A 24,909-nucleotide genomic window follows, 5' to 3' on the forward strand; every position below is an offset into this window, starting at 1 on the left:
AGCCTCAGTTTGCAATTTAGCCTCTTCCAGGTACTGCTAAGCCCAGCACAAGCAGCAACCACGTGCAGATCTCTTTATAGCTCATACCAAGTGGCCCTGGGCAGGGCACAGACCATGGATGACCTTGGCCTGTACGCACTGACAATAAAAGGTTAAGTCAGGAAATTGCAGGAAATACAATTTTTAAAATCAGTCTTATTTCTAGATTCCAGTGGTGACAATTTAGGAAGTGTTTGAGTATTAATATGTATGAGCCATTCAAAGAAACTTATGCAACTATATTGGAATAAATTAAGAAAGATACTTATATAAGAGCAGATCAGATTGAAGGAACTACATCCTAGTGTAATGGGAAAAAAGTAAATAGGGAATCTGAAAACCAAAATTATAGTCTTTGACTACTTACTAGTTGCATAATCTTGGGAAAATGGCTCCTAGCTTTCGTTTCATCATCTATAAAATAGAAATAATCACTGAATTATTCTGAGGATTAAATTAATGTATATGAAAGTATGTCCAAAAGAATATCAGTAGGTGACATATGTAGATTTACTATACTTCCACTTAACATTGCAGCTGGATGCTTTAGATATTTTGACAGAATTGTGATAAATTATTTAGAAAAATAAGCAATCAAAGCTGTCTTTTTAACTTAGGGGAAAAAATGGTAGTCTTGCACTTCACATCCTTAAAACATTGCTATTAAGCAACCTTTCTAAATATACTATGGTACTGAGTAAGAACTGTAGTTAAGACTAATAAGCCTGTTGCAAAGAAGTAAGTATATAATTGTCGATGGAAAGACCAGCTGGAGGTCAGTATGAAAAAAGAAATTAGATCTACTTTATATATGATACAGTTTATTCCAGATCAGTTAAAATGTTAAGTATAAAGGTAAAAATTAAAAGACTACAATTCCAATAATGGTACAAAGGAAACTTTATGTTAGTGAAAAACCGACAAGGTAGATGAGATTAACTAAAAGAAAAATGAAAAGAATATACTGAATAGGAAGAACACAAAAGAAGAAGAGATGGGATTTTAAAAAGCTACTTTGCTTTACACCTGGATAAAATGCTTACTGTTTTTTTAAAAGGTAGATGCAAGTCCACAAAATTTTCTATTCTTTGCTAGGCAAATTTATAAAGGATTGGTATAAATGAGAAAATACAAATGAAAGCAAAATCTTACAATGATACTTAGATTTCCTAATGTTAAAAATGCTAATTGTAACAACTTTGACCTAGTCCATGCTATTAGCAAAAATGTTTCAATTGCATGTGTCCTCATAACCAGTAGCATTGCTATATTAGTAGTTTTTTAAAGAATTATTTAGAAAAATATAGTAAGAACTATAACCAATCTATCTTTTGATAGATTTAATTCACTTTGAGTAGCATATGCTCAGGAAAATATTGAAAAGAAGAAAACTACTTGTACAAAGATATTTCTAATAGTTCCTTCTATTCAAGTTAAAAAAATAAAACACCCAATAATAGGGAAATGGATAAGTAAATTTTGTATATTGCTATTGCTATCGTAGACTTATGTAGGCATTGAATAATACTTATATATGTAAAATGGTATGGAAAATGTGTAAATGTGATTCAAAGTGGAACATAAATTATTGTATTTGCTGATTATATTTATGTACACTGAAAAGATCAGAAGAAAATGTAATTAATTGGAGTTTAACATTAAGGTGTTCTTTATTTTTTTTCTGTAAAATACTGATGTGCAATGAAAAATAAAAGATTAATGGTATAATGGTTTGCTGAATTGGTGAGAAAATTATTGATTCCTTGGAAACTTGTAAAATTCTCCTTTAAATTAAAAAAGATATATATATATATATATATGTTAAATTCAAAAGATAATCTCCAAAAATGTTGCTAAAAGTTTTACAGTTCTTGGTTGGAGACATTCTTGGTCAGAATGGATTATATGTCTTTTCTCAATTACCCAGCATTAAGAAATAAGGTCTATTGTGAAACTTTTTTTTTTTTTTTTTAAATATGGAAACCTCAGAGCCAGAGGTGGAAATAATAGAAATAATATTAATGCATTCCAGAACATTAGCATGAAGACATTGCATAATAGTTAAATATGGCCCCAACTTCAAGAATACACTTCATCTGTGAGTCTTGGATGCAGGTTGGATTTGGATTCCTAGACGTGGCTAAGCTTGGGTCTGAGGAGCATTTTCAGGGAGACCCATGCTGAGGACAGATCTCAGGGAACTGAGGATGCTGCTGACCTTTCTTCTTGTCAGCCTGAGAGATCCAAATCAAGGTGACTGAATTCAATAAACATCAGGTGACCATCAACTGTGCACAGATTATGAACTGGCATTGTTTTAGGGATTAAATAGAAACACGAATAAGACAGGTCCTCTGTACCTGAGAACCATCCTGTTGGATGGCATACATACCTTTTACCTTAATGAGAATTAAGACATTTTCTATTCACCATGTTCCCCCTTGTAACTACCACCACCTCCACTCAAAAGAAAAACAGAATCTGATTTGTGATGCACAGTATTCCTTTAAAGGGGTGCCAAAACCTTTTATTCCACAGTTGGAACAAGTGGCTTAAATGTTAAATGGTAGATCAGGTAATACTTTCTGAAATCTATTTCAGCTAACATTCAGTTAATTAAGAAGTTTCTGACATTAACCAGAATCTTTCTGCCTTGCCTGGGGGAAGGAATGAAGAGAGTATACAAGAGACTGGGTCCCGGAAACCCCAGGCATTGAGAGCTGGGGAGTGAGAAGTAGAAAGAAATCCTAAGGAGAGAGAGATGCAAGTTTTAAGACCAAGACATTATGGTTACCTTGATTACTTTTATTTACCTTCCTCTTGGCCGAACAAACAGAAGTCATGCTCTTACCTCATTGAGGTAGTTGCTTCCTCTGAAGATTAAAAAAAACTTTTGGTATTTTTACCTTCATTAGAATGAGGCATTGTTTCCAGTATCCTCCTTATCCTTTTAACAACACCCAAATGTATTCACATTTCAACAGCAGGGGACACAATACCTCCAGCTTTCTGTAAGGCATGAACAAGGAAGCTGAATGATTCAGTGGAAAGAATGTGACTCCAACATGAATATTATGACAGCAGTTCTGCTACAGCATTTGTAGGAATACCGCTTTTTCTCCTTACAACTGTATGAACCTCAGGACAACTGTGTAAGGTAAGAAAGGGCAGGTATTTACATATATCCATTTTATAAATGTGACTTGGAGTAATTAGGTGACTTGCTTGGCCTGTCCGAGTAAGCATTCAGATCCATTAATTAGACTTGAAAGATAACTGCTCAGCCTTGCCTCCATCTCGAGAGTTACTTATTACATATAAGACTGCATAACACATAAATCACTATTTTAAAAGTGGTGGCTTCTAGAATTTTAGAGTGCATTTATTTTTCAACGACAAAAAAAAGTCCTGTAAATTAAAATTTATGTAAAGTGGGCCAACTTATGTTGGAAGAGAGTAAAAGCAGTTGATTACTTAAACTCATACCTGAATTCAAAGCAAACTTTCTTTATCCTGGTTTTTATGTCTCAAGAGCTTCATTTCTTTGTATATAGTATCTTTATTCCTGCTGATGTCCTATGATTTTGGCATTTGCTTGTTGATATATATATATCCCTTAATACACTTGATATGAATAACTAATACACTCCACACAATTAACATGAATAAATGGATTCACACTGAGGAAAGGAATGACTTTGGGATTCAGAGCTGCAGGGTTGACAAAGTGTATTAGGAAGATAAATACCCGTTTGTAGTCCAGTCAGCAGGAAATACATCCTTAGGTATTTTATAGTTTTAAAGAAATAGGGATCCTTGGGGACAGTGCAGTGAGTGGGGTTTATGCCAGTTCTTTTTATTGCAAGTCATATAACTAAAGCCCTAGAGCACCCCTTTTCTATTGTATGAGAATTATTCCTGCATTTATTCGTCCCTATTCTTAAAAGTAAGAACAGAAATATTACTAATCTAGTATGGGGAAGTATTTTTACATCATAGATTAATTTCATTATATGTGTAAGTTTAATTTCTGTTCAAATTTTTGTATTAAGGTCAGTATTTTTATTGCCCATTATAAAGAAGAAATTTGGGGGAATGTATTGCTGAGGAAGAGCAGGGAATCTTGTTTTTCAGCAATTAATTTAATTGTTAATTGCCTAAAATAATTTATGTGAAGCATGATAGAGAAATGAGTTGTGTGTCCCGTTCTTTTAGCAGTCCCACTTTACGACAGCATGACATTGTAATGCCCCCTGTTGTTGAAACATAAATAACAACCAGGTGTTTATCAACAGGAAAAAGCAAAAGATAAGAAGTGCACTGGAAACCTTGTCATGAGACTGCAGTCTCCTTGCACAAGTGAGTGCTGCAGCTCCGTCCTGTGCTGCCAGGCACTTCCCAGCATCTCTTCTCTTCCTTGTTGTCCCTGTACCTCCATCTCCTCCTAGGTTCCAACCTGGGCCAGTCCCAGAGAAAATGCATCAGAACCTTAGTCCTGGGTCCTCGTAAGCCAGGGCGAGTCAATAGCACTACTTAAAAATAAGGAACATTTCAATAATCTATGAGATGGTCCATCTAATAATTTTACTAATTTTCTTCCACCAAGGCAGTGGTTCTCAAACCAGGGTGATTTTGCCCTTCAGGGGACATTTGACAATGTCTGGAGGCATCTTTCGTTGTCAAAACTGGGATGGGGTGCTACTGGTATCTAGTGGGTAGAGGGCAGGAGTTCAGCTAATCCCTACAATGCACAAGACAGCCTCCCCACAAGAAAGAATTATCCCATCCTGAATGTCAACAGTGCCAAGTTTGAGGAAATTACATTAGAGAAAAATTCTGAATATTTCTGATGAACCTACTTTCTTTTATGCTCCCCATTTTTACCTTTTCTCCTCAACACCTCTGACTCCCTAAGTGTTTCTTCAGCAGCGTCATTATTGGTAGAACTGCTATCTGCTGCTCCCTTGTAGTCCACACCCCCATCTCCCTTGGTATAGGATTGAAACGGAAGGAGGCAGACCCAGCCCTCCTGCTTTCTTGTATTTCTCCTTGGGTGATTGATGGAGCTTGTGGAGGAAAACCTGGGAAATGAGCAAATGGCCACAGAGATGAAGGAGATGTGATTTTAATCTAGACCAACCATTCCTCAACTTGGTGGGAATCATCAGCGTAGCCTGTTGATCATACAGATTCTCAGGTGATGTCCAGGCCTTTAAGGGCCGAGCTTGGAATGGACACTAAACAAACTCCCCAGGAGATTCATCATTTTTAGCTATTTCAAGAGCTGACATTTCCAATCACTGTTCCTACCAAGGGAGAGAGCCTTGCTGCTCTGGTCTAGAGGGTTTTAGATTGAACATGAAGGGTGAGAGTTAAATCTATAGGAAACCCAATTTGACAATGTGGGGGAGGAACTTGAAAGCGTGGACTATGAATGGGTCTGGCAACCAGGCTGCTTTAACACCACCTAGCTTTGCTTTGTACCCTTAAACAGAATACTTCCTGTTTGTAAACTTTCCTTTCCCCACCTACAATTTTTCCTTAGCTCTTCTTAGTTTGACATTCTCGGCTCTGGATAACTAAGACTTTTGAGGAAATGATATTTTCATGCCAATCTGAACTGCCCCACACTAGTCACTGTGATGGGCTTTATATGCTGCCACCTCACAAATGTGTATTTTAAACTTAAAGCAGTTTGTCCCATTATGCACTGCCCAGGATATAGCAATTACCTTTTTCCTTAACACAGTCTAACAAGCTTCTTATCTTCTTTCTTCATTCTCCTTTTATTGTCCTGAGGTATCTCATATCACATTTTTAGCTGACTGGTTACTTACACACACACACACACACACACACACACACAATTACAGCTGAATGTGTTCTATGTATTCTTGCAAGCAAAGTGACTGGTCCTCTGGCTGTGTTTCAAAACTCTGCTTTAGTCAGCAGCGTGGTAATAGAACGGAACTTAAAATGGAACCAATGTTACCACCTGCTATAAAACCTAAACTCTGAGCTCCTTTGAGAGCTTTATAAAATGATAAATGACTATATTCAAATTTAATTCGGTCCCTTGAGATTCCCTCTTATTTTTAATTTGCTCTTCTCCGCTGTCTCAACTTTTCTTCACTCGGGGTCAGGTTAGTAATCCAGGAAAGAACACTGAGAAACTAGAATTGTTATTGCAGGTGTGGAGTCACATGGCTATCCCATAATTTATTCATGTGTTGAATTTTTTCATAGAATTAAAAAGACCTCAAGCTTCTCCATCAATCACAACCAACTCACTTTATTGGATGCTTTTAGAGAGAATCCAAAGAGGGTTCTAGACAAGCAGAAGATCTGGGTTCTCAACGCAAAACCTCACTAATCTTATAACTTTAGGTTAGTCGTGAATCTCAGCCTGTTGTACCACGCTCTTCGATGGAGATAAGGAGCCATTCTTGCCTCACATGTCTGCGAAGATCTGAGAAAAATACATGGGACAGGACTTTGAAAATTGTAAACTACCATATGAAATAATAAGGTTTAATAGTGACTGTGGAGAACAAGGGATGACAAATCCAATAGGAATACTATTCGACTTCCTGTCATCCATAAAGTGAACATTTTATAGGGTTTATGTAATAGTCAAAAATTATTAAGTGATGCCTGTCAAGTAATGTTTTAAGTTGAAAAAGGGATACTTAGAAAAAAGTGCAGGAAGTTGGTCTTGCTTTATGTTCTTCTAAACTGTATGTTGCTACTTTCCATTAGGGACATTTTTTTCTTTTTATGGAAATCTGACTGGGACAATTTCTAAGCATCATTTCACCTTAGTGTTTGGTTAATTACAGGGGTGACCATGTTTACTCCGAGATTTTTATTCTTTATTTGAGAAGAAATATAGTCACATGTACATAGCACTATAATCAAAAACATTTTAATTGGCTCCTCAGAGTCCTTGAGACACATTCCAAACTCCTTGCCTGGCAGGTAAGGGCCTTCTTGGGAGAGTCCCTAGCCTTTTACTTTTCCCTTACTAGAACTCTCTGCTTCTACCATATTGAATTATTTGCAGGAACCCAAATGGTGCACACTCTGTCAGGTCTCCATGTGTTTACATAAGCTGTTTCCTCTCCCTGTACAGAGCTGACAGTCCTTTCTCTACCCCTCCTTATTTGCCTGGTTAAAATGTGCATAATATTCAAGAGTGATCAGGTGGTGCCTGCTTCCCAGAGAGTCTTTTCCCGAATTGGACTTTCTCCTTATACCCCTTCTCTGGGGTGTGAGCTCCTTGAGGGCATGGACCTTGTGATATTAACTGTTAAATCTAACACTAGGGATTAACAGATCGGGGGCGTGATCCAAGCAGTACCGGTTCTAAGCACTTGTTCCGTTTGCTGTAAACTTACCCAGTTTAGACCATTGAGCTGTAAGTTAGCTATTCAATGCGGACATCTAGTGGCCAATGGGGGAAAATACTTCGTTCTGGAGCATTTGTACCTATTAATAGACTCAGACATTTAAGCTCCAGAGCTCAACCCCTCCTGTGCCTTCTGCCAAGTTTCCACCACTTAAAGGAATGTTGCTCCCAGATACTTAACTATTCAATGATAATAATAATAATAATAATAATAATAATAATAATACCTTATATATTACCATTTTACTAAATACATTAATATGACCATTTTACCTAATACATTCACTTAACACACACACAGACAGCATTTTGGTACAATGATTCCTATTTTACTGGTGGGAAAATTGAGGTTCAGAGATGTTCATTAATTTTCCCAGAGTTGTGGTAATTATGTATAGAAATTGGAATTGAATCCAAAATTTCGGCACCCCCAAACAACCCTCTATTATAAAATTAATCACATTGTTTCATAATTATTTATTTCTTTGTTTATAATGCATCTGATGAGTTGTTCTTCTGGTGCGTTTTTAGTGAACACTTTTCTTATTTAGGTACCCTTTTTATTTTAACAATTCAGCGGGTTGATGATTAGAGGTTTTTCTTTTGTTTTCCAGTAGATGGTGCTATAGTGAAAGTTTTTGTTTTCTCTTGCGGTACTTGTGCCTCCAGGGTGGCTGTAGGGAGGTGTCACCACCGGGGTGTGTCCAAGTCACCGGGGTCTCAGGGCACCACCACGGTGGCGGGGGATGTGGTGGGCGGGTGGGAGCCGGTTTCATAAGCCTTCGATGCTGCTGCCTGGTTCCCGAGGGCCACTGGTGCCACTGGAGGCGGGAGATGCATCTCCACTGCTGCTCCCTGGGTCTGCTGCAGTTGGGGGAGGGAGCCAGATTCTCCTGTGCCGACACTTCCACTGCCCCTCTGACCCCCCACCAGATGTGGAGGCCTCACCGGGACTCCTTCAATACTCTTGCATTATCTGCAGCTTTGGGCTCAGCGTCAGCAGCCAGGTAACCATGTCTGCAGGCACCGCCCCGTCCTTCGCCCCCACCGTTCTGATATGCCCACCTTCAGATATACTGATGTGCAGATCTCTCAGGCAGAGCAGAGGAAACTTCGCAGGGTTCTAGATGTCCGACTAGCTGTGGATTTCCGGGGAGATACATGATGCTCTGTTTTTAGTTAGCGGTATTTCTGCTGCCCACTGCACTGTACGTTCCATGAGGCACTTGTTTCACTCACCTCTTTATACCTCTTTTCTAGCATAGTGATCGACACATGTAGATAAGCAATAAATATTGAATGAATGAATGAACATATGAATGAAAGTTAAAATTATATCAGCTTATTGCTTTAATCATAAGAACTCATTTATTCATCAGTAAGGTACACTGAGATTTGCTAACCTACAATATAGTACAATTATTGGCAGCAAGTTTTCTTACCTTTGAAGGACCAAATCATATTCAAGATAAATTAACTAAAAGTTGAGGGCCAAACTGTATTTCAACATTTAAAGGCAACTATATAATTAAATATCATTATATTTAATAAGAAAGTTTGTAAACTATACAAAACAGTATTTTGTTAGAATCAACTTACTATGTCACTATCTTTAGCTTTCTAGATTTTCTTCTAGAAATATATTCAGTTAAAAGATAATAAATATCAACGTTTAGGGAGAAATTTAATAAGGTGGAAATAGATTCTTATTTTTGAAGACAACACATCTAACTTGATATTTCTCTTGTCCCCAGAATTACCTATGAATTTAAATTTAGTCTTTGCTATTTTATCACGACTTTCTGGAGTATTTCCTGTTATCATATTCCAAAACCCAGTCTTTTCTTCCAGTCACTTACCGTATTTACTGAACATTCACTCCTTTATTCAATGAGCATTTATTGATAGCCACATGTAACAGACACTGGGAATAATACTGTCCTTCTCTTCTCCCCCCCAAAAAAAACCCAAAACCTGTCGTGGTATAAATGAATATTAACTATGTTCTGTCAATTGCTTTCTGAGTCTAGGAGCTCTTCATTTCATACTGTTATAATTGTAAAATCACAAAATTTTATAATGTGAAGGGATTTGCAATTTTATGAAAACAAAAATAAAACTAAAGTTTAAAGAGACTGCATGAATTGCCAAAGTCACAGAACCACCTAGTGGGGAGCTGGGACCCACTCCCAGGCCTCTTGAAAACCTGCTCTCCACACCCCTACCCTACCTCTCATGATACCAGTCTTGTTTTCATTCTCCGTTAGAACCATTTTTTCTACAACCTGTTTTGACCCACTGATTTTATGCTGATGTATTCTAGGGAACTCACAGTTTCATTTTCTCCTCTGTAGTTTTATCATATACCTTGTGGTTTTACCTCTATTAATGTAATCACTGTACTTATCATATAGGTTAGAAATCTCCACGTTATTCCTTTAAAAAATTTTATTAGTTAAAAAAAAATTTGTTTTTAGTTTTCAATTATAGTTGACACACAATGTTATATTAGTTTCAGGTGTACAACATAGTGTTTAGGTATTCATATAACTTATGAAGTGATCACCCCAACAAGTCTAGTACCCATCTGATACCGCACATAGTTATTACAATATTATTGACTATATTCCCTATCACATATCTTAAAGTTATTGTCGACTTTTCTCTTTCCCTCAACTCTTCACATTCCATAAACCAATGGATTCTGTTGATATTAATTGCTAAATGTCTCTAGAATCCAGACTTCGTTCATACCTTTAAAGGTACCCGACTTCAGACCCCATAATTTCTTGCCTGGACTATTGCAACTGCCTGCAAGCTGGTCTCCACGTACTGGGCAGTGTTTCAAGTTCTGTACTACTGCTAGAATGAGTGTCCTTTCAAAGAAAAATGGGGGAAGAAGAATGGAGAACTTAACCATTGTCACTTTCATGCTTAAAAAGCATGACAGGAACAGACTCATAATTTACTCTTGTATATAGGAAAGGTTGTGGGGTTTTTTTTGGCTTTTGTTTTTTTTTCCCCAAAGATCAAAAAGAAACAAAAAAACCTTAGCAAGAAATTAAATGTCTTTCTCAGTATAGCCTCATCTGCTCTTTCTAAGTTTATCTCTCCCCTGAACCCTGGCATCTGAATTCTCTCATCGTTTTTAGTCTCTGTAATGGCCTTGATGCTCCGGTACGTAATTCTTCATTCTTCCTGGAATGTGCTTCTCCTGCCTTGTTCACAAAGGCCCCGTTTTCTGTGATTCCCACAATACATTGTATCAGAAATGAATTAGATACAATGTATCAGAATTGTATAGTATTTACACCTTGTACAGTATTACAGTTGTTTACACATGCATTCCCTCCAGTCAGCTAGAGCTGTGAGTTTCTGTCATCATCGAACCTCCAGTGTCAGCACGGCACCTGGCACACACAGGTGCTCAATAGGAGCTCGTGGAGTGACTGAATCATTCTGGGGAGAGGCAGGGAAATAAACAAATAATATTGTTAAGGTGTATTTACTGCAAAATAGAGGTATAAATGAAGACTGTGGGAGTGCAGAAGACTTCACTCCCTTGCCAGCAATCCTTGCATGTGAACTGTCTGTCGGCTGCCATCTGCTAGCAGGTAGGTTACGGCAGCTCCCTGCGTAATTTTTCCCTTTCTTTGGTCGGTTCACATTTGTGGAACCCATTTTGACTTTATCTCTAATAGCTGAGGCAGACACAGCTGAAAGAAGGAAAAACCAAGGAAAGAGACACTCGCTTGACTGTTTCTCCCTGACTTGCTCCAGAGTTTCTCTCTACAGAAAACGTAACACAACAGCTGCACCGTGGGGGCAGGTTGGTTTTGAGGCTTTTATTTTTGTCCTGCCACAATCCACACACCATTTTCTATTCCACATTTTCTTTTCTGGGTAAATATATTTCCATTCGAATTTCCTGGGGACTCTGAGGCATGATTCCTGTCAGCTATTTCAGCTTTTAGAGCACTTTGTTGGTTCCAGACACACTGTCAGGTGTCTCCAGTGGGAAACGTAGCCCTCTGTGACATCTGTGTTCCCTGGTGCCATGCTACACTGTCACACTTTCTCTTCCTGCAGGCATTGTTTCCATGACCACTCTCACTGTGCTGGCCTATGAACGTTATATTCGCGTGGTCCATACCAGAGTGATCGATTTTTCCTGGGCCTGGAGGGCCGTTACCTATATCTGGCTGTACTCACTGGCGTGGTCAGGGGCACCTCTCCTAGGCTGGAACAGGTATATCCTGGATGCACATGGACTAGGCTGCACTGTGGACTGGAAATCCAAGGATGCCAACGATGCCTCCTTTGTGCTTCTCTTATTCCTTGGCTGCCTGGTGGTGCCGGTGGGTGTCACAGCCCATTGCTATGGCCATATTCTGTATTCTATTCGAATGGTGAGTTGAAGACTACAAATGCCCCTCCCCCAAACCGTGTCCAGGGTAGAAAATGTTGTGTAGAGGAGAATCAAACTTCCTCCATGATGAGTAGTTGCCCACAGCAGGAGCAGCTTGAGGGGACTTCCCATTTTATAAAATTTTGCAGTATGAGTCACTCTCTGGAAAGACCAATGAGGAATAACAGTTTTTCTCTCTACACCACCATTCTCTAACAGAATAGGGAAGGAAAGGTATTCTGGACAGAAAAGAAAAAAATCAACAACAACCGAAAAAAAAACCCCCAAAAAAAACCCCACACACAGAAAAACCTATGTCTCCAGCACTCGTAGAATTTAAGAACTCTAACAAAGGGAACTCCACAGGTCCCATAATCTTATTCATTCAAAGGTCACATAAAACCATTAAATAATAGTACAGATATTTTGTTGGCAAATCATTTTTGAGTCACAAAGGACAAGCACTGACCACTAACAGGTTTCCTGTTGGGTACTAGCAAGCAGGACATCTGATGTAACAGAATGTGGGGCACACTCCATATTCCAGTGTTTAACTTCAACCGTATATGTTTTTTTGCGCACTTCATGCTTCTTCCTACTCTGTTCACTTCTTTCATCAAAACTCTTGCTCACTCTGCCAAACCCCTCTAGCTTTCACCTCTATCTTTTTTTTAAATCAAAGTTAGTCACATGTATCATTTAAAATCATGACCCACTGTCCTCAACTTCCATGATCCAACTTTCTTCACACACATCTATTTTGTAAAAAAAAAAAAAAAAAAAAAAAAAAAAAAAAAAAAAAATCTTTGGATCAATGCAATTACCTGTTTTCTGCATGCTTGTAGTCAAATTAGAGAGGAGCTAGAGAAAAACTACACCAGATTTCCAGTGTCCATACTCAGATTTCCTCTCAGCAGTGTCTAGCAATCTTTTGATAATAAGATGGTCCACTCTTTGTATACAATTGCTATACAAATTCTCAGTTCTCATTTTAATTTCTTGCTCTACTTCCCCCCATTCTATCAAATAATCATGCTGCTTATTAATCGGGTAAAATAAAGATATCATCAAGAAACTCCTCAACTCCCTGCCTCCCTTTATACAAACCTCTATGTTTACATTTACTCTTAGAACCCTCTCTTTAGTAACAGGGCAATGGGAAAGAGGTCTATTAGGACCAAGCTGATCCTGGATTCTGGCTATTCTCCCTACTCCATTCTCTGTCCCAGGGACCTCTGTCAAGTAACAATTTCTCTTTCACTTATACCTTCTATCTCTCCCTTCTACTGGCTCTTTTTAATACAAAAGCAAAATATACTCATCTCCCTCTAGTTATCACTTTATTTCTCTTCTCATCACTGCTAACTCAAAGAGTCATTGGTGGCTTTTGGTGATACATCATCACTCAATAAACATTCATTTGACCTATATTTCCTCAGCATCTAAAATGAAACAATTACTTACAGTTATGGACTGAATGTCTGTGTCCCCTCCCAAAATTCATGTGGAAGCCTTAACCCCCAGTGTGATGGTATTGAGAGACGTGGTCTTTGGGGCTCTTACAATAGGATTAGTGCCCTTATAATAGGAAGCAAGACCAGATCTCTGTCTCTCTCTCCTCTCTCTCTCCACATATAAGAACACAGAGAAGGTGGTCATCTCCAAGTCAAGACAAGAGGCTTCAGAATGAAACCTACCTTGCTGGCACCTTCATCTGAGACTTCTCAGTCTCCAGGTCTGTGAGAAATAAATTTCATCCAATCAGTCTGTGGTACTTTGTTATGGAAACACAAGCTAAGACATTTTCTAAGCTTTGAGGATACAATGAATAAGGTATAGTCCCTGCCTCAAAGAGTTTGTAGTTTAGTAAATCCACCTAGAATTTATTTCTCAACCCGTTGCAAATCAGCACCTTCTTCCTCTAGCACACTGTCATAGAAACAGCTCTCATTAAGGTCATGGATGGTCTCCCAAATATTACATCCAAATGGACACATTTCTATTTTTTTCTGGCATCTGTGGTATTTGAGACTTCTGGAATTATTGACAACTTCCACTTACTTTGCATTTCTTCTCCCATTTTTCTAGGACCCCATTCTCTCCTATCTTTATTGCTGGTTCTCTGGCCCGTCTTCTTAAGTCTCTTTCAAGGGCTTCTTTTGCATGGGACTTCCCAGCAGTCTATGCTTAGCTCTCATCTCATGCTACACACTAGCCTTGGACAATCTCATATACTGCCAGGATTTCTCCTTCTAACAATAGCTTGGTGGCTTTGAAATCTCTGTTGGTGATCCAAGTGGTTCTTCTGACCTCTATCAGATGCTCACAGTCAATTGCCTATTAAGTACTTCTAGTTGGATGGTCCATAGACTCGTCAAATTCAACATATGTGAAGATGAATTGGTCATCTTCCACCACAAATCTGCTACTACTCTATTCGCTTTCTCAGTGAACGGTCACTATTCCTACTTCCCTAACCCAGAAATTAGGGAACAGTCTCTGACTACTCTCCATCCTTGTTTCCCCCATACCCAACTAATGATCACTTTTTATCTATTCAACCTCAAGCATTTTTCCTTGAGGTTTCCCCTCTCTCCCACTGCCACAGACTCAATTCAAAAACACCTTCGTTTATTTTTCTTTTATTCTTGCTTTCCTCTAGTCCATTTTCTCCACACTGCCACCAGAGGCATTGTTCTCAAACGTAAATATTCTCATGCCACTGCCTAGCTTAAAATTCTTTAGGGGTTCCATTGCCTTCATGATTAAAAACAAAGTCTCTGAGTGTGACGTCCAGGTCCTGCATGACCATCTCCTGTCTGCCTGTCCAGCATCACTTCTTCACATTCTCTCCCCTCTTGCCATCTCAGGATCCAGCCAACTGCAATATTTCTTGTTCCCAGTATTTGACATGTGTTCTTCTACCTTTTTGTGTTAGCATGCTGCCTTTCCCTGGAACATTCTTCTGTCTTTTCTCCTTTCTTGGCTAACTCCTACTCACCTCAGAAGGCTAAGTTCAGGATCTTTTTGCTCTGACCCACCTCTGGATTGATTACCCATCCTGTGTACTCCCTTCGCCTCCCTGCCACCTCATAGCGTGTATCCCTTATGGAAGCAGTCTGTTTGTGTGCTTGTCACCGTCACCAAATAGTTAATTCCTCAAGACAAGTGACCCAGTCTTATCTATTTTTTTCACTTACAGCTGGAATGATACCTACATATAATAGGTAATCAGTGACTATTTTTAGAGTGAGAAACAGGGCACAGGAAAGGGAAGTGGTGAAAGAACAAAGATATTTGACTAGACTGTGCAATGAGTAAAACACAGACCCTGTGCAAGCAATTGACTCTATTTCCTTATCCAGAGGGGTGTCTCATAGCAGCAATGGAGACACTGGTACGCACGTGAGAATGAAGACACAGTGAAGTGTGAAAACCTACAGACATCTGAATCAACAAGCACTGGGCACCTGCCGTTTATGTAGGCACAGGACACCGAGAGGGACTTCCGGGAAATTTGTCTTAAGTGGTTCATCCTTAGAACAAATTCGATGGTGCCTATGTTCTTGCTCCATCCACAGCAATTTTAAAAAATATCCTCAAATGATTGAATAAAGAGAGTGAGACATGACATAGAGCTCTTTATTCAGAAAATGTTGAATGAGCAAAGTGAAAGAATAGACAGGGATGAAATAAAGAGGACAAGAGATACATGAAAACTAATCATGGAAACTTCACATATACCAACCCCCATAATCTGAAACATTAGTCAGGACCTTCTTACACCAGAGAGGAACTGGGGAAGTACAGACCAGTATTTTCTTAAGTTAACTTCTCCAGCATGCATGCAATTCCAAAGCGAGAAATGAGCACTTTGCTTTGATAAATGGTGAGATTATGAGGACTGACTGGCCTGGTACAGATAAAAATGTTGGGCCCTAGGCAGTGGGGACTTGGGGACAGATCACTGGGATGTGGTTATGTTAGTAGTTAACTGAAACTCTGAGGAATCATGATGCCAAATATCCTATAGTGTTAGAAAACTACATAGGACTATTACTCGGCCATAAAGAAGAATGGAGCCTTACCATTTGCGACAACATGGATGGACCTACCGGGTGTTATGCTAAGTAAAATGCTAATACCTGCAGGGTATTATGCTAAGTAAAGTGAGTCAGACAGAGAAAGACAAATGCCATATGATCTCACTTATAGGTGGAATCTACAAACAAAATAAATGAACAAAACAGAAACAGATTCAGAGATACAGAGAAGAAACTGATGGTTGCCAGATGGGTGGGCGGTTGGGAGTAGGATGAAAAGGTGAAGGGATTTAGAAGTACAAACTGGTAGTTATAAAATAGTCATGGGGGTGTAAAGTACAGCGTGGGGAATATAGTCAGTAATATGGTAATAACTATGTATAACTATAATATGGTAATAACTAGACTTACCGAGGCATCACCTTATAAATTATATAAATGTCTAACCACTATGCTGTGCACCCAAAACTGATATAATATTGACTGTCAACTGTAATTGAAAAAAACTATATACATATATAAGTATACTTGTTTCTAATATAATTCAAATATAAATAAATAATCTTGAAAACAATCCCACAAAATCATACATGTGGAACTGAGACCCAACTTCTGTTAACACTAATAGTTTATTTGTTTTAACCTCCTTTAATCTTTATTCTTAGAGAAGGTAATTGAGTAAAACATCACACAGGGAACAAAAGTGGTGAATCTGGGATATGAACCCAGATCTAATTTTAAATCTAGAGCTTTTACTAGAACTCTACAGCCTTCTTAAAAACTTTAGGGAAAAACATCCACCGCCCAGAAAAGTTCGTTTCTGAAAGTAAAATAATTTTACATTTTTTTATATTAAAAAAATAATTTCTTTTCCAATAGAATTGTACACACAAATAATATTAGTACCAGAAATTTAACACTGACTCGGACACACACACATTCTCTCTACTCTAAAAAAAAAAAACAAACATTTTAATTATCCATGTTTTCTTCTATTCTTTGTCAATATGTATACCTGATTCTAATAAGAACATAGTTTCTTAAATATAATTTTAGATATCAATAATTTAGATATATCAATTTGAATATACTTTAAATACAATAAGCACATGTTCTAACTGATTTATTTGAAAATTTCCTTAATTTTTTTGATGATAGAAATAAAAGGAATATGCAGTTTGTTGAAATGCAACAAATTTCCCAGTTAAAAATTATATACTAAGTATCAGCAGTATGCTGATACATACTTTTAAAAAATCTATAAAGCATTTTTTTTTATAGCACAGTGGTTGTGGGGACAGAGCCAGGAGTGCAGTTTCCAGGCTCTCGCCCTCACATGGAAAGGTACTGCCTCAGGTAGTAAATGGCCATCAACTGTGATTGGATGGCCATCAGCTGTGGCTAGTTGGCCGTCAGCTGTAACCAGTGAGTCATTGGCCACTAATATAACTGCCGTGGCTATGCTAGCAGCAAATGGGGACTGGCAAGGGCGGAGGGTGGATTGCGGATTGCAGAGCGGTGGATTGCATTTAGCAAGTGAGGTTGTTTGGCAGAGAAAAGTGGATGGCGGGTTGTGGATCCTGTGGCTCTGCTTCCTGTGTCTCCAACCCAGCAGCTAGCGAAACTATAGGGGTGTGAGCTCCCCTATCTGTGGCTCCGTGGGTGTTCTTATGCGGGGAGCGGCACTAGAGACCTCGCCTGACACCTGCATGACAATGGTCTTCTTACTATTGTCAGAAATAACCATTTTATTTAAGAACATACCGTTGGTGTAAAGAAATATTTTCCCTCTCACTTTAAAAACACATACTAAAAATAGGAGGAACTTCTAAAGAAACTTGTATCTGAGAACCTCAAAGAACTTTACAACTGTAAGCCATTACTCCTTAATAACTTTAATGGGGACAAAGGAGGAGCAGATAGGCTGATTTTAAAGGAACGGGGATACCTGGGTTTTACTAAGTGCTCTCCTCTGCAACCAAGCCCCTGATGAGACGAATAACAGATTCCTCGTCAAATCCCACTTTGTAGTCATTAGCTGTGAACTGGAAGTCACAGTAGTTTCTAGCAAGAATTCATTTGGGAATTAAGTTCCTATCAAGACTAGCTGTAGGCTTATCCATGCAGAACTCCTGACATCACAAGCTTGCTTCCTGGTTTGAGAATCTCAGGATTAGGCTCTGGATAAAAGAGTTTCCAGGGTCATGGAGACATTGTTTCCCATTTATCATGACTCTTTCAGGCTGTCTTTTAGTGACATGAAGATCTAGGCAAAATAATCCGTTTTATTCTTTAACTAAATTAGAACACATTAAAAATCCACTAAATGATTTAAGAGGCTATGTAGTTCAACGTTCTATGTTAAAGATGAGAAGGCTGGGGCCCAGAGAGACTAAAGGCTGGGCGCAGGTGCAGAACCAGAAGTCAGCCTTCCAACGCCCTGTTCAGTTCCCTCTCCATTAAGGTGGGGCCAAGAATGGTGTCTGAACATCTTTTAGGAAAACCACCAACAAAAATGATTCTTTCATTTTTCAGCCCTTTCTTTCTTCTTCCTGCAGCTTCATTGTGTTGAAGATCTTCAGACAACTCAAGTGATCAAGATTTTAAGATATGAAAAGAAAGTAGCCAAAATGTGCTTTTTTATGATAGTCACCTTCCTGATTTTTTGGATGCCTTATATTGTGATCTGTTTCTTGGTGGTTAATGGTTATGGATATGTGGTCACTCCAACAGTGTCTATTGTTTCGTATCTCTTTGCTAAATCGAGCACTGTGTATAATCCAGTTATTTATATCTTCATGATCAGAAAGGTAAGCTTCATAATTAACTGATTATTTTCACTCTGGGACATATGATGCTTTTACAGAAATAATTCAGGGTAGCTTCAACGATAAAAGCCAGAATTAAGAATTTTACACTAAAGTAAAGGCTTCAAGAAAAAAATATAGGATATTCCCAAAGAAAATGATAATTCTAAGAACTACCATTGGAAGTCCATGCTTGTTAAGTAAAGTTTTATTAAAATTAATGTTTGAATCATCAGAAAACATTTTATGTTTAGTAACAATAACAGCCACAATGAAAGTTAACAATACAGACATGACTTAGAGATTGTGTGTCTGTTCCAGACCATGGCAAATAAAGCAAGTATGTACATTTAAAATTCTAACTGTACTATGTGGCTTACACCTATCATCTTTACAAAAGTCCATGAAGTAGGCGCTAACAGCATTCCTTATTTTATTTCTAGATTATGAAATATGTTCAGAGAAGTTAAATAACTTGCCTGATCCAGGAAGTGTTGGTGCCTGAACTTGAACCTTGTTTTCTCGAATCCCAGAAGCCATGCTTATCCCTCCTCACTTGGGGTTACAGGAACCACTAGCAGTTAGTTGGGTTATTATTCACATGCGTAGCCAACGTGTAGCTAAGATTAATTTGGCTCAGGAAACTGCCTCTAGATCTTTTAGGAAGTTTATCATTTGTTTCTGTAGTAGAAAGGTTTTGAAGTGATGGTTGTCCATCATGTCTGCTAGAGCCCTCATTTTGATTGATGTGAAGCTGGCTGAGCCTCTAAATTACAAAGATTAAAGATCAGAGAATTTAAGTTATGAACAGTGGTTAATTACAATATTGGAATTTTAAAGTAACAGGTCATATTAATCACACAAAATAACTACTCTGACTTCTAATGCCTAAGGGTTTAGAAGAAGAGTGCACTTGTATATCAACCTGATAATGTTCACCACTAAATCTTCCTCTTTCTTCTTAGGCCTTTCCTTTCCCTTGAATGTGGGTGTGGGGACAGAGCCCCAGAGAGCAGTTTCCAGGCTCTCAGCCTCACGTGGAGGGGTGCTGGCTCAGGTAGTAGATGGCTGTCAGCTGTAACCAGTGAGTCATTGGCCACTAATATAACTGCCATGGCTTTGCTAGCAGAAAATGGGGGCTAGCAAGAAGATAGTGGCTAAGCTAGTAAGCATGGATTGCAGCTAGCACAGCGGAGTGTGGGTTGCAGATTGCACAGAAGTAGACAGCAGGTTGCAGACAGTGTGGCTCCTGCTTCCTGTGTCTCCAACCCAGTTGCCAGCAAGACTATAGTGTTATGACTCCCTTATCTATGGCTCCATGGGTGTTCCTTTTTGGCCTCACCACATCCGGCATTCTTATGTGGGGAGCTGGAGTTGAGACCCCGTATGGCACCTTGCACGACAGTGGGTTTACTCTCCTGAGCTTACTTTCATATGGCTTCAATCTCCTTTCACTGATGCTTTTTCTCTCCTTTTCATGTTGCCTTGAAGCCTGGAGTTTTTTAGAACCTAAGAATTTCTTAACTCTTAGTAATTGGCTGCAAGAGAGCCTTTGAAACCCCTGAAATTGTTAATAAAACTTTTTGAATATTTGCACATGTGGATTTTTCTAGTGAGATGAATTATAACTTTATTAAAGAAGTATAAGGCCTCCTTATTTTATGGACTACCATCTCAACAGGCAAGCAAGTACATTTTAAACACATTAACAAATATTTTTTGTGCCCTTTCTCTGGGCTAACTGACTGTAAATCATTGCTTTTGGAACTTCAATATGCAGAAACCACATCTGGAGAGCTTTTAAAAAATGCATAAAAGTGTTTGTTCAAAATTCTACATTTTTAGCTAGCTCCCACATGATCCTGATGTTTCTGGTTCCCAAAAACACACTTTGAACAGGAAGTCTAAAAGATGTAATAAACAAATAAACAAAAACAACTAAATAAATAAATGAAAGAATGGTCTTTATCCTCAAGGAGCTTACCATTTATATGGGAAAGCACTTTTCTGGCATACATACCCTGCTTAACACTTACAATAATATATCTTTAGCACTTAACCTGACATACCGAACAATAGTTTGGTGAATCCATAAAGTCTCTAACAAATAAATATTTTTAATGTGAGTATAAATTAATTGTTAAGTTGCCTATAAATGGTCTTCAAAGAAGATAGAAATCAATGTAGCTATTTATTATATTTTTAATTGATATTTTCTGATTTGGGAAAGTCCATGTATTACACTTTTATTTTGCTCTAAACAAAAGAGATAAAAATTAAGTAACTTTTTATGTATATGTTTTATTGGCCATGATAGACGGCCTATTGTAACAAAAAAAACCCCAACGTTTCAGTAGATTAACAAGAAAAAGCATATTGCTCATTGAAATAAGAGTCCACGGTCCACTACATGTGGTGGCAAGATGGGGTCTGTTCCACACAGTCATTTAGAAATGTGGGTTCCTTCCATGTTATGATGTGACCATCTTCCGACCTTGACCCCCAAGGTTGTTACAGACAGGGAAGAGCCACTGAAAGGGGGCTGAGAAATCGTGCTGTACCCAGGACGGAGACAGGAAACATGGGTGTTGGTGAATGTTAGCACTCTCTGTGGCGGTGTTTTTTTTTCTCCAACTGATTCGTAATCTTGACAGAAAAGAAATCTTCACCTAACTGAAGGAATATTCGTGAGTGGATCAGTCTGTTTTCTCTGCCTTCTCTGACCTTGCAGCCCATAATATCCCCAGATTGTAGCACAGATGCTGTCACATAGGACGCACAGTGCTCACTGAAGATTTGTGGGATGCATTTTCATTCAAAATCCCTTAGAAAAACAGATCTAGCTGCCCTTATAGAAGGTTCATGCGACTTGAATCTGGAGATTATGAGGTACTGAAATAGTTCTAGGTGGTCTAGTTACTAAGAATTAAAATAAATAAAAGACAAAGCTCCAGGGTTACTTAGGTAGATCTGAGTAACACCACCTAATCCCCCGCTCCCATCAGGTAAGAGATAGAAGAGAACAACCCAAATTAAATGTAACTAATTTTCTTGAATGTTAATCCAGATTAAGGGCCAAGCTTCTCTTACTATTCAGCTTTATTTTCTCTCTGCCCAGTTTCGAAGATTCCTGTTGCAGCTCCTATGTTTCCGACTGCTGAGGTGCCAGAGGCCTGCTACAAACCGACAGGCAGACGGGAGTGAAATACGGCTCAGACCCATTGTGATGTCACAGAAAGACAGGGACAGGCCAAAGAAAAAAGTGACTTTTAACTCTTCTTCCATCATTTTTATCATTACCAGTGATGAATCATTATCAGTTGACGACAGTGACAAAACAAAAAATGGATCTAAAGCTGATGTAATCCAAGTACGACCTTTATAAGAATAAATAATTATAATGAAAGATGGGTACTTAAATTGAACACTACTTTTAGACTTCCATTATGAGGACTGTTTTGAAATCCCCATTCTGTGTAATATCAAAAGAACTTTGGTGAGCCAGCAGGAAATCCGAATTTTCCATGTGCTCTCTAGTCTCTGGAAGCAATTGAGCAAAGAAATTCTTTTAATTCAATGGGTGCTTTACATAGTGAAAAACCACTGTGGCATACGAGGAGCATATGGCACCATCAACTTCTAACATGTTGGAAATTTTTCGTTTCAAATGTATTTTTTAAATGACTATATTTTCCAAGGCACACAATACATTTTTCTCTAAAATAAGTAGCTATAAAAATAACTGTCTCATACACAGGTGTGAAATAGCTAGAAAAATCTTGAATTTTCTGTAGTGTTGGATTCTATTCATTGTCGTGTCAAATGTTTGACCCATCAAATTTATCACAGGCAATTCTAGGGTGAAAAAGAAAATTGATTCCCTAACTTTACTTGAAACAAAAGACTGTTGCTATATGTTAATATGATAAAGAGGCATTTCAGACAAATGTCCTGCTAAGCAAGCTCTAGAAGATACTATCAAAAAGCCACACAGCCAAGAAAATAGGATGGCTAATTTCAAGGTAATCATGGGTATAGACAATCATACATTAGTAGAGGGTGTTCATGCTAAAGATTGTGTTGATGGCAGATGGATATCTCCATCTATATCATTTCAAACATGAACATGGCAGGACGATCTTCTAATGATTTCCCACAATTTTGCCAAGAGTTCAGGATTTGGAAAAGGAGTTCCTACATTTGAAGGGTGATAAAAGTAAGTATAGAACTAAACTCATAAAATGTATTATTTAATCTTGATTACTCTTCAATCAATCCACTGGATAATTTAATAGTGTTAGTGTAGAGACCATTTTACCATTGGTCATTGTTTAGACTAAACATGGATTATTAGAACTCAAGGATTTCTTTGACAATATGGAAAAGAAACTGAATTATTTTATTTGGTTGTCTAATTTTTATGTCTTAGAAGACAGTCCTACTAATGTTGCATCTTCATAATGAATCATGTTTAAAGACTTCTAAATGTTCAGTCAGCCTATTGAAGGAGAAACCAAAGAAAACATTTTTTTTTAAGTAGGAAACACTTTTATTCTTTAAAAGCAATTAAGAAAAAGGAGTCAAAACTGTACTTGTTGGTAATCACACTGACCATTATCAGAATACTACATGCTATTAGGAAAAAGCAATTTCTTTTTTTCTGAGATGCTCCTCACTGGGTGATCTGAAGTGAACATTTAAAGTCAAGTTTATTTCTGGTTCTGCCACAGCATATAGTTCAAGAATAAGTGAGTAAATTGCTTCTAAGAGTTGGAAATGAAAAAAACATGGCTTCATATTTCTATGAAAATTGTCTCCCTTTGTTTCCTTTCTACTCTCTTATATATGTAGATATTTAATTTGTAAATGCAGACCTTCCTATCCTTCACTTAGTATGGCATTAACAGCCTTTTAAGAAATCTTTCGAAGGTAATACTGGCATTTGAAGAGTAGGAAATAAAATGGATTCATTTTGAACTCTCTAGAAAGCCCTCAAATTTCTCATTTATACTTCTAGTTTTGTCAAGTGAATCTGAGCCCTGTGCTTAGATATGTTCCATCATCCAAGTGATGAAAAGTGTAGTGAACGTGTCAGGCAAATTGTAATATTTAAAGAAATTGTAATTTTTAAAGAAAAAGGTGTGTCAGTGTCTTCCTGGAGGACTCTAGGGCCTAACTTTTCCCAAAGTGAATAAGGTATTAGTTATTGCACTTCCTTCTATGTTTATAATGACCTGACTTAGCTGCAGTGTTGTGGGGGATGTTGCAACTTAAAGTGGTGTTTTTTTAATTATTATTTTATTTTTATTTTTTTATTCCCTTTCACCCCCCCTTTTAATTTTTCAATTACAGTTGACATTCAATATTATTTTGTATTAATTTCAGGTGTACAGCATAGTGGTTAGACATTTATATAATTTAAGCAGTGGTCCCCCTGACTAGTCTAGTACCTACCTGGCATTATAGTTATTACCATATTAGTTATTATATTATTGATTATATTCTCTATGCCTTATTTTACATCCCCATGAATATTTTGCAACTGGCAATTTGTACCCCTAAATCCATTCACCTTTTTCACTCTGTCAGCCCAAGCTTCCTCCCATCTATCACCCCAATAAATCTAGTACCCATCTGACACCATACTTAGTTATTACAACATTATTGACTATATTCCTTATCCTATACCCTATATTCCCATGACTACTTTATAACAACCAATTTGTACTTCATAATCCCTTCCCCTTTTTCACCTGTTCCCAACCTCCCTCCCATCTGGCAATCATCAAAATGTTCTCTGTATCTATGGGTTTGTTTCTGTTTTGTTTGTTTTGTTCTTTAAATTCCACACATAAGCAAAATCACATTGTGTCTGTCTTTCTCTGTCTGACATACTTCACTCGACACAATACCCTTCAGGTCCATCCATGTTGCCACAGGTTTCAAGAACCAATTCCCTTCCATGGCCGAACAATATTCCATATGAAGGTGCCTTGAGAGGCCAAGTTGCCAACCTAGGCCAGCAGTCACTAGCCAGGCTTAGGGATGCTCAGCCAGAGGTACAGGACATGCTGAAGCCAGATACTGTTTGTTTAGGTTTTGTGAACCTTTGAGAGATTTTAGGAAAGTCCCCACCATGAGCCAAGGTAGGCCGTTTATATAGAAAAGCCACTGGAAGCAGCTTGGATGTGTTGGAAAGTTGGG

At 38.1% G+C, this 24,909-nt stretch overlaps 1 protein-coding gene across 1 annotated transcript in view; it reads left to right on the forward strand.

The window, feature by feature from the left end:
• OPN3 (opsin 3) overlaps positions 1-24,047 on the forward strand; it is a 33,817-nt gene extending 9,770 nt beyond the window's left edge. The window contains exons 2-4 of the mRNA XM_033099618.1: positions 11,537-11,856; positions 18,457-18,708; positions 21,824-24,047. Coding sequence (XP_032955509.1) covers positions 11,537-11,856; positions 18,457-18,708; positions 21,824-22,090 — 839 coding nt within the window. The 3' untranslated portion in view covers positions 22,091-24,047. The remainder of the gene's footprint in view (positions 1-11,536; positions 11,857-18,456; positions 18,709-21,823) is intronic.
• The last annotated feature ends 862 nt before the right edge of the window (positions 24,048-24,909 follow it).

Source organism: Rhinolophus ferrumequinum, chromosome 27 (assembly GCF_004115265.2).
Source record: "Rhinolophus ferrumequinum isolate MPI-CBG mRhiFer1 chromosome 27, mRhiFer1_v1.p, whole genome shotgun sequence".
In the NCBI taxonomy this organism is placed as follows: Eukaryota; Metazoa; Chordata; class Mammalia; order Chiroptera; family Rhinolophidae; genus Rhinolophus; species Rhinolophus ferrumequinum.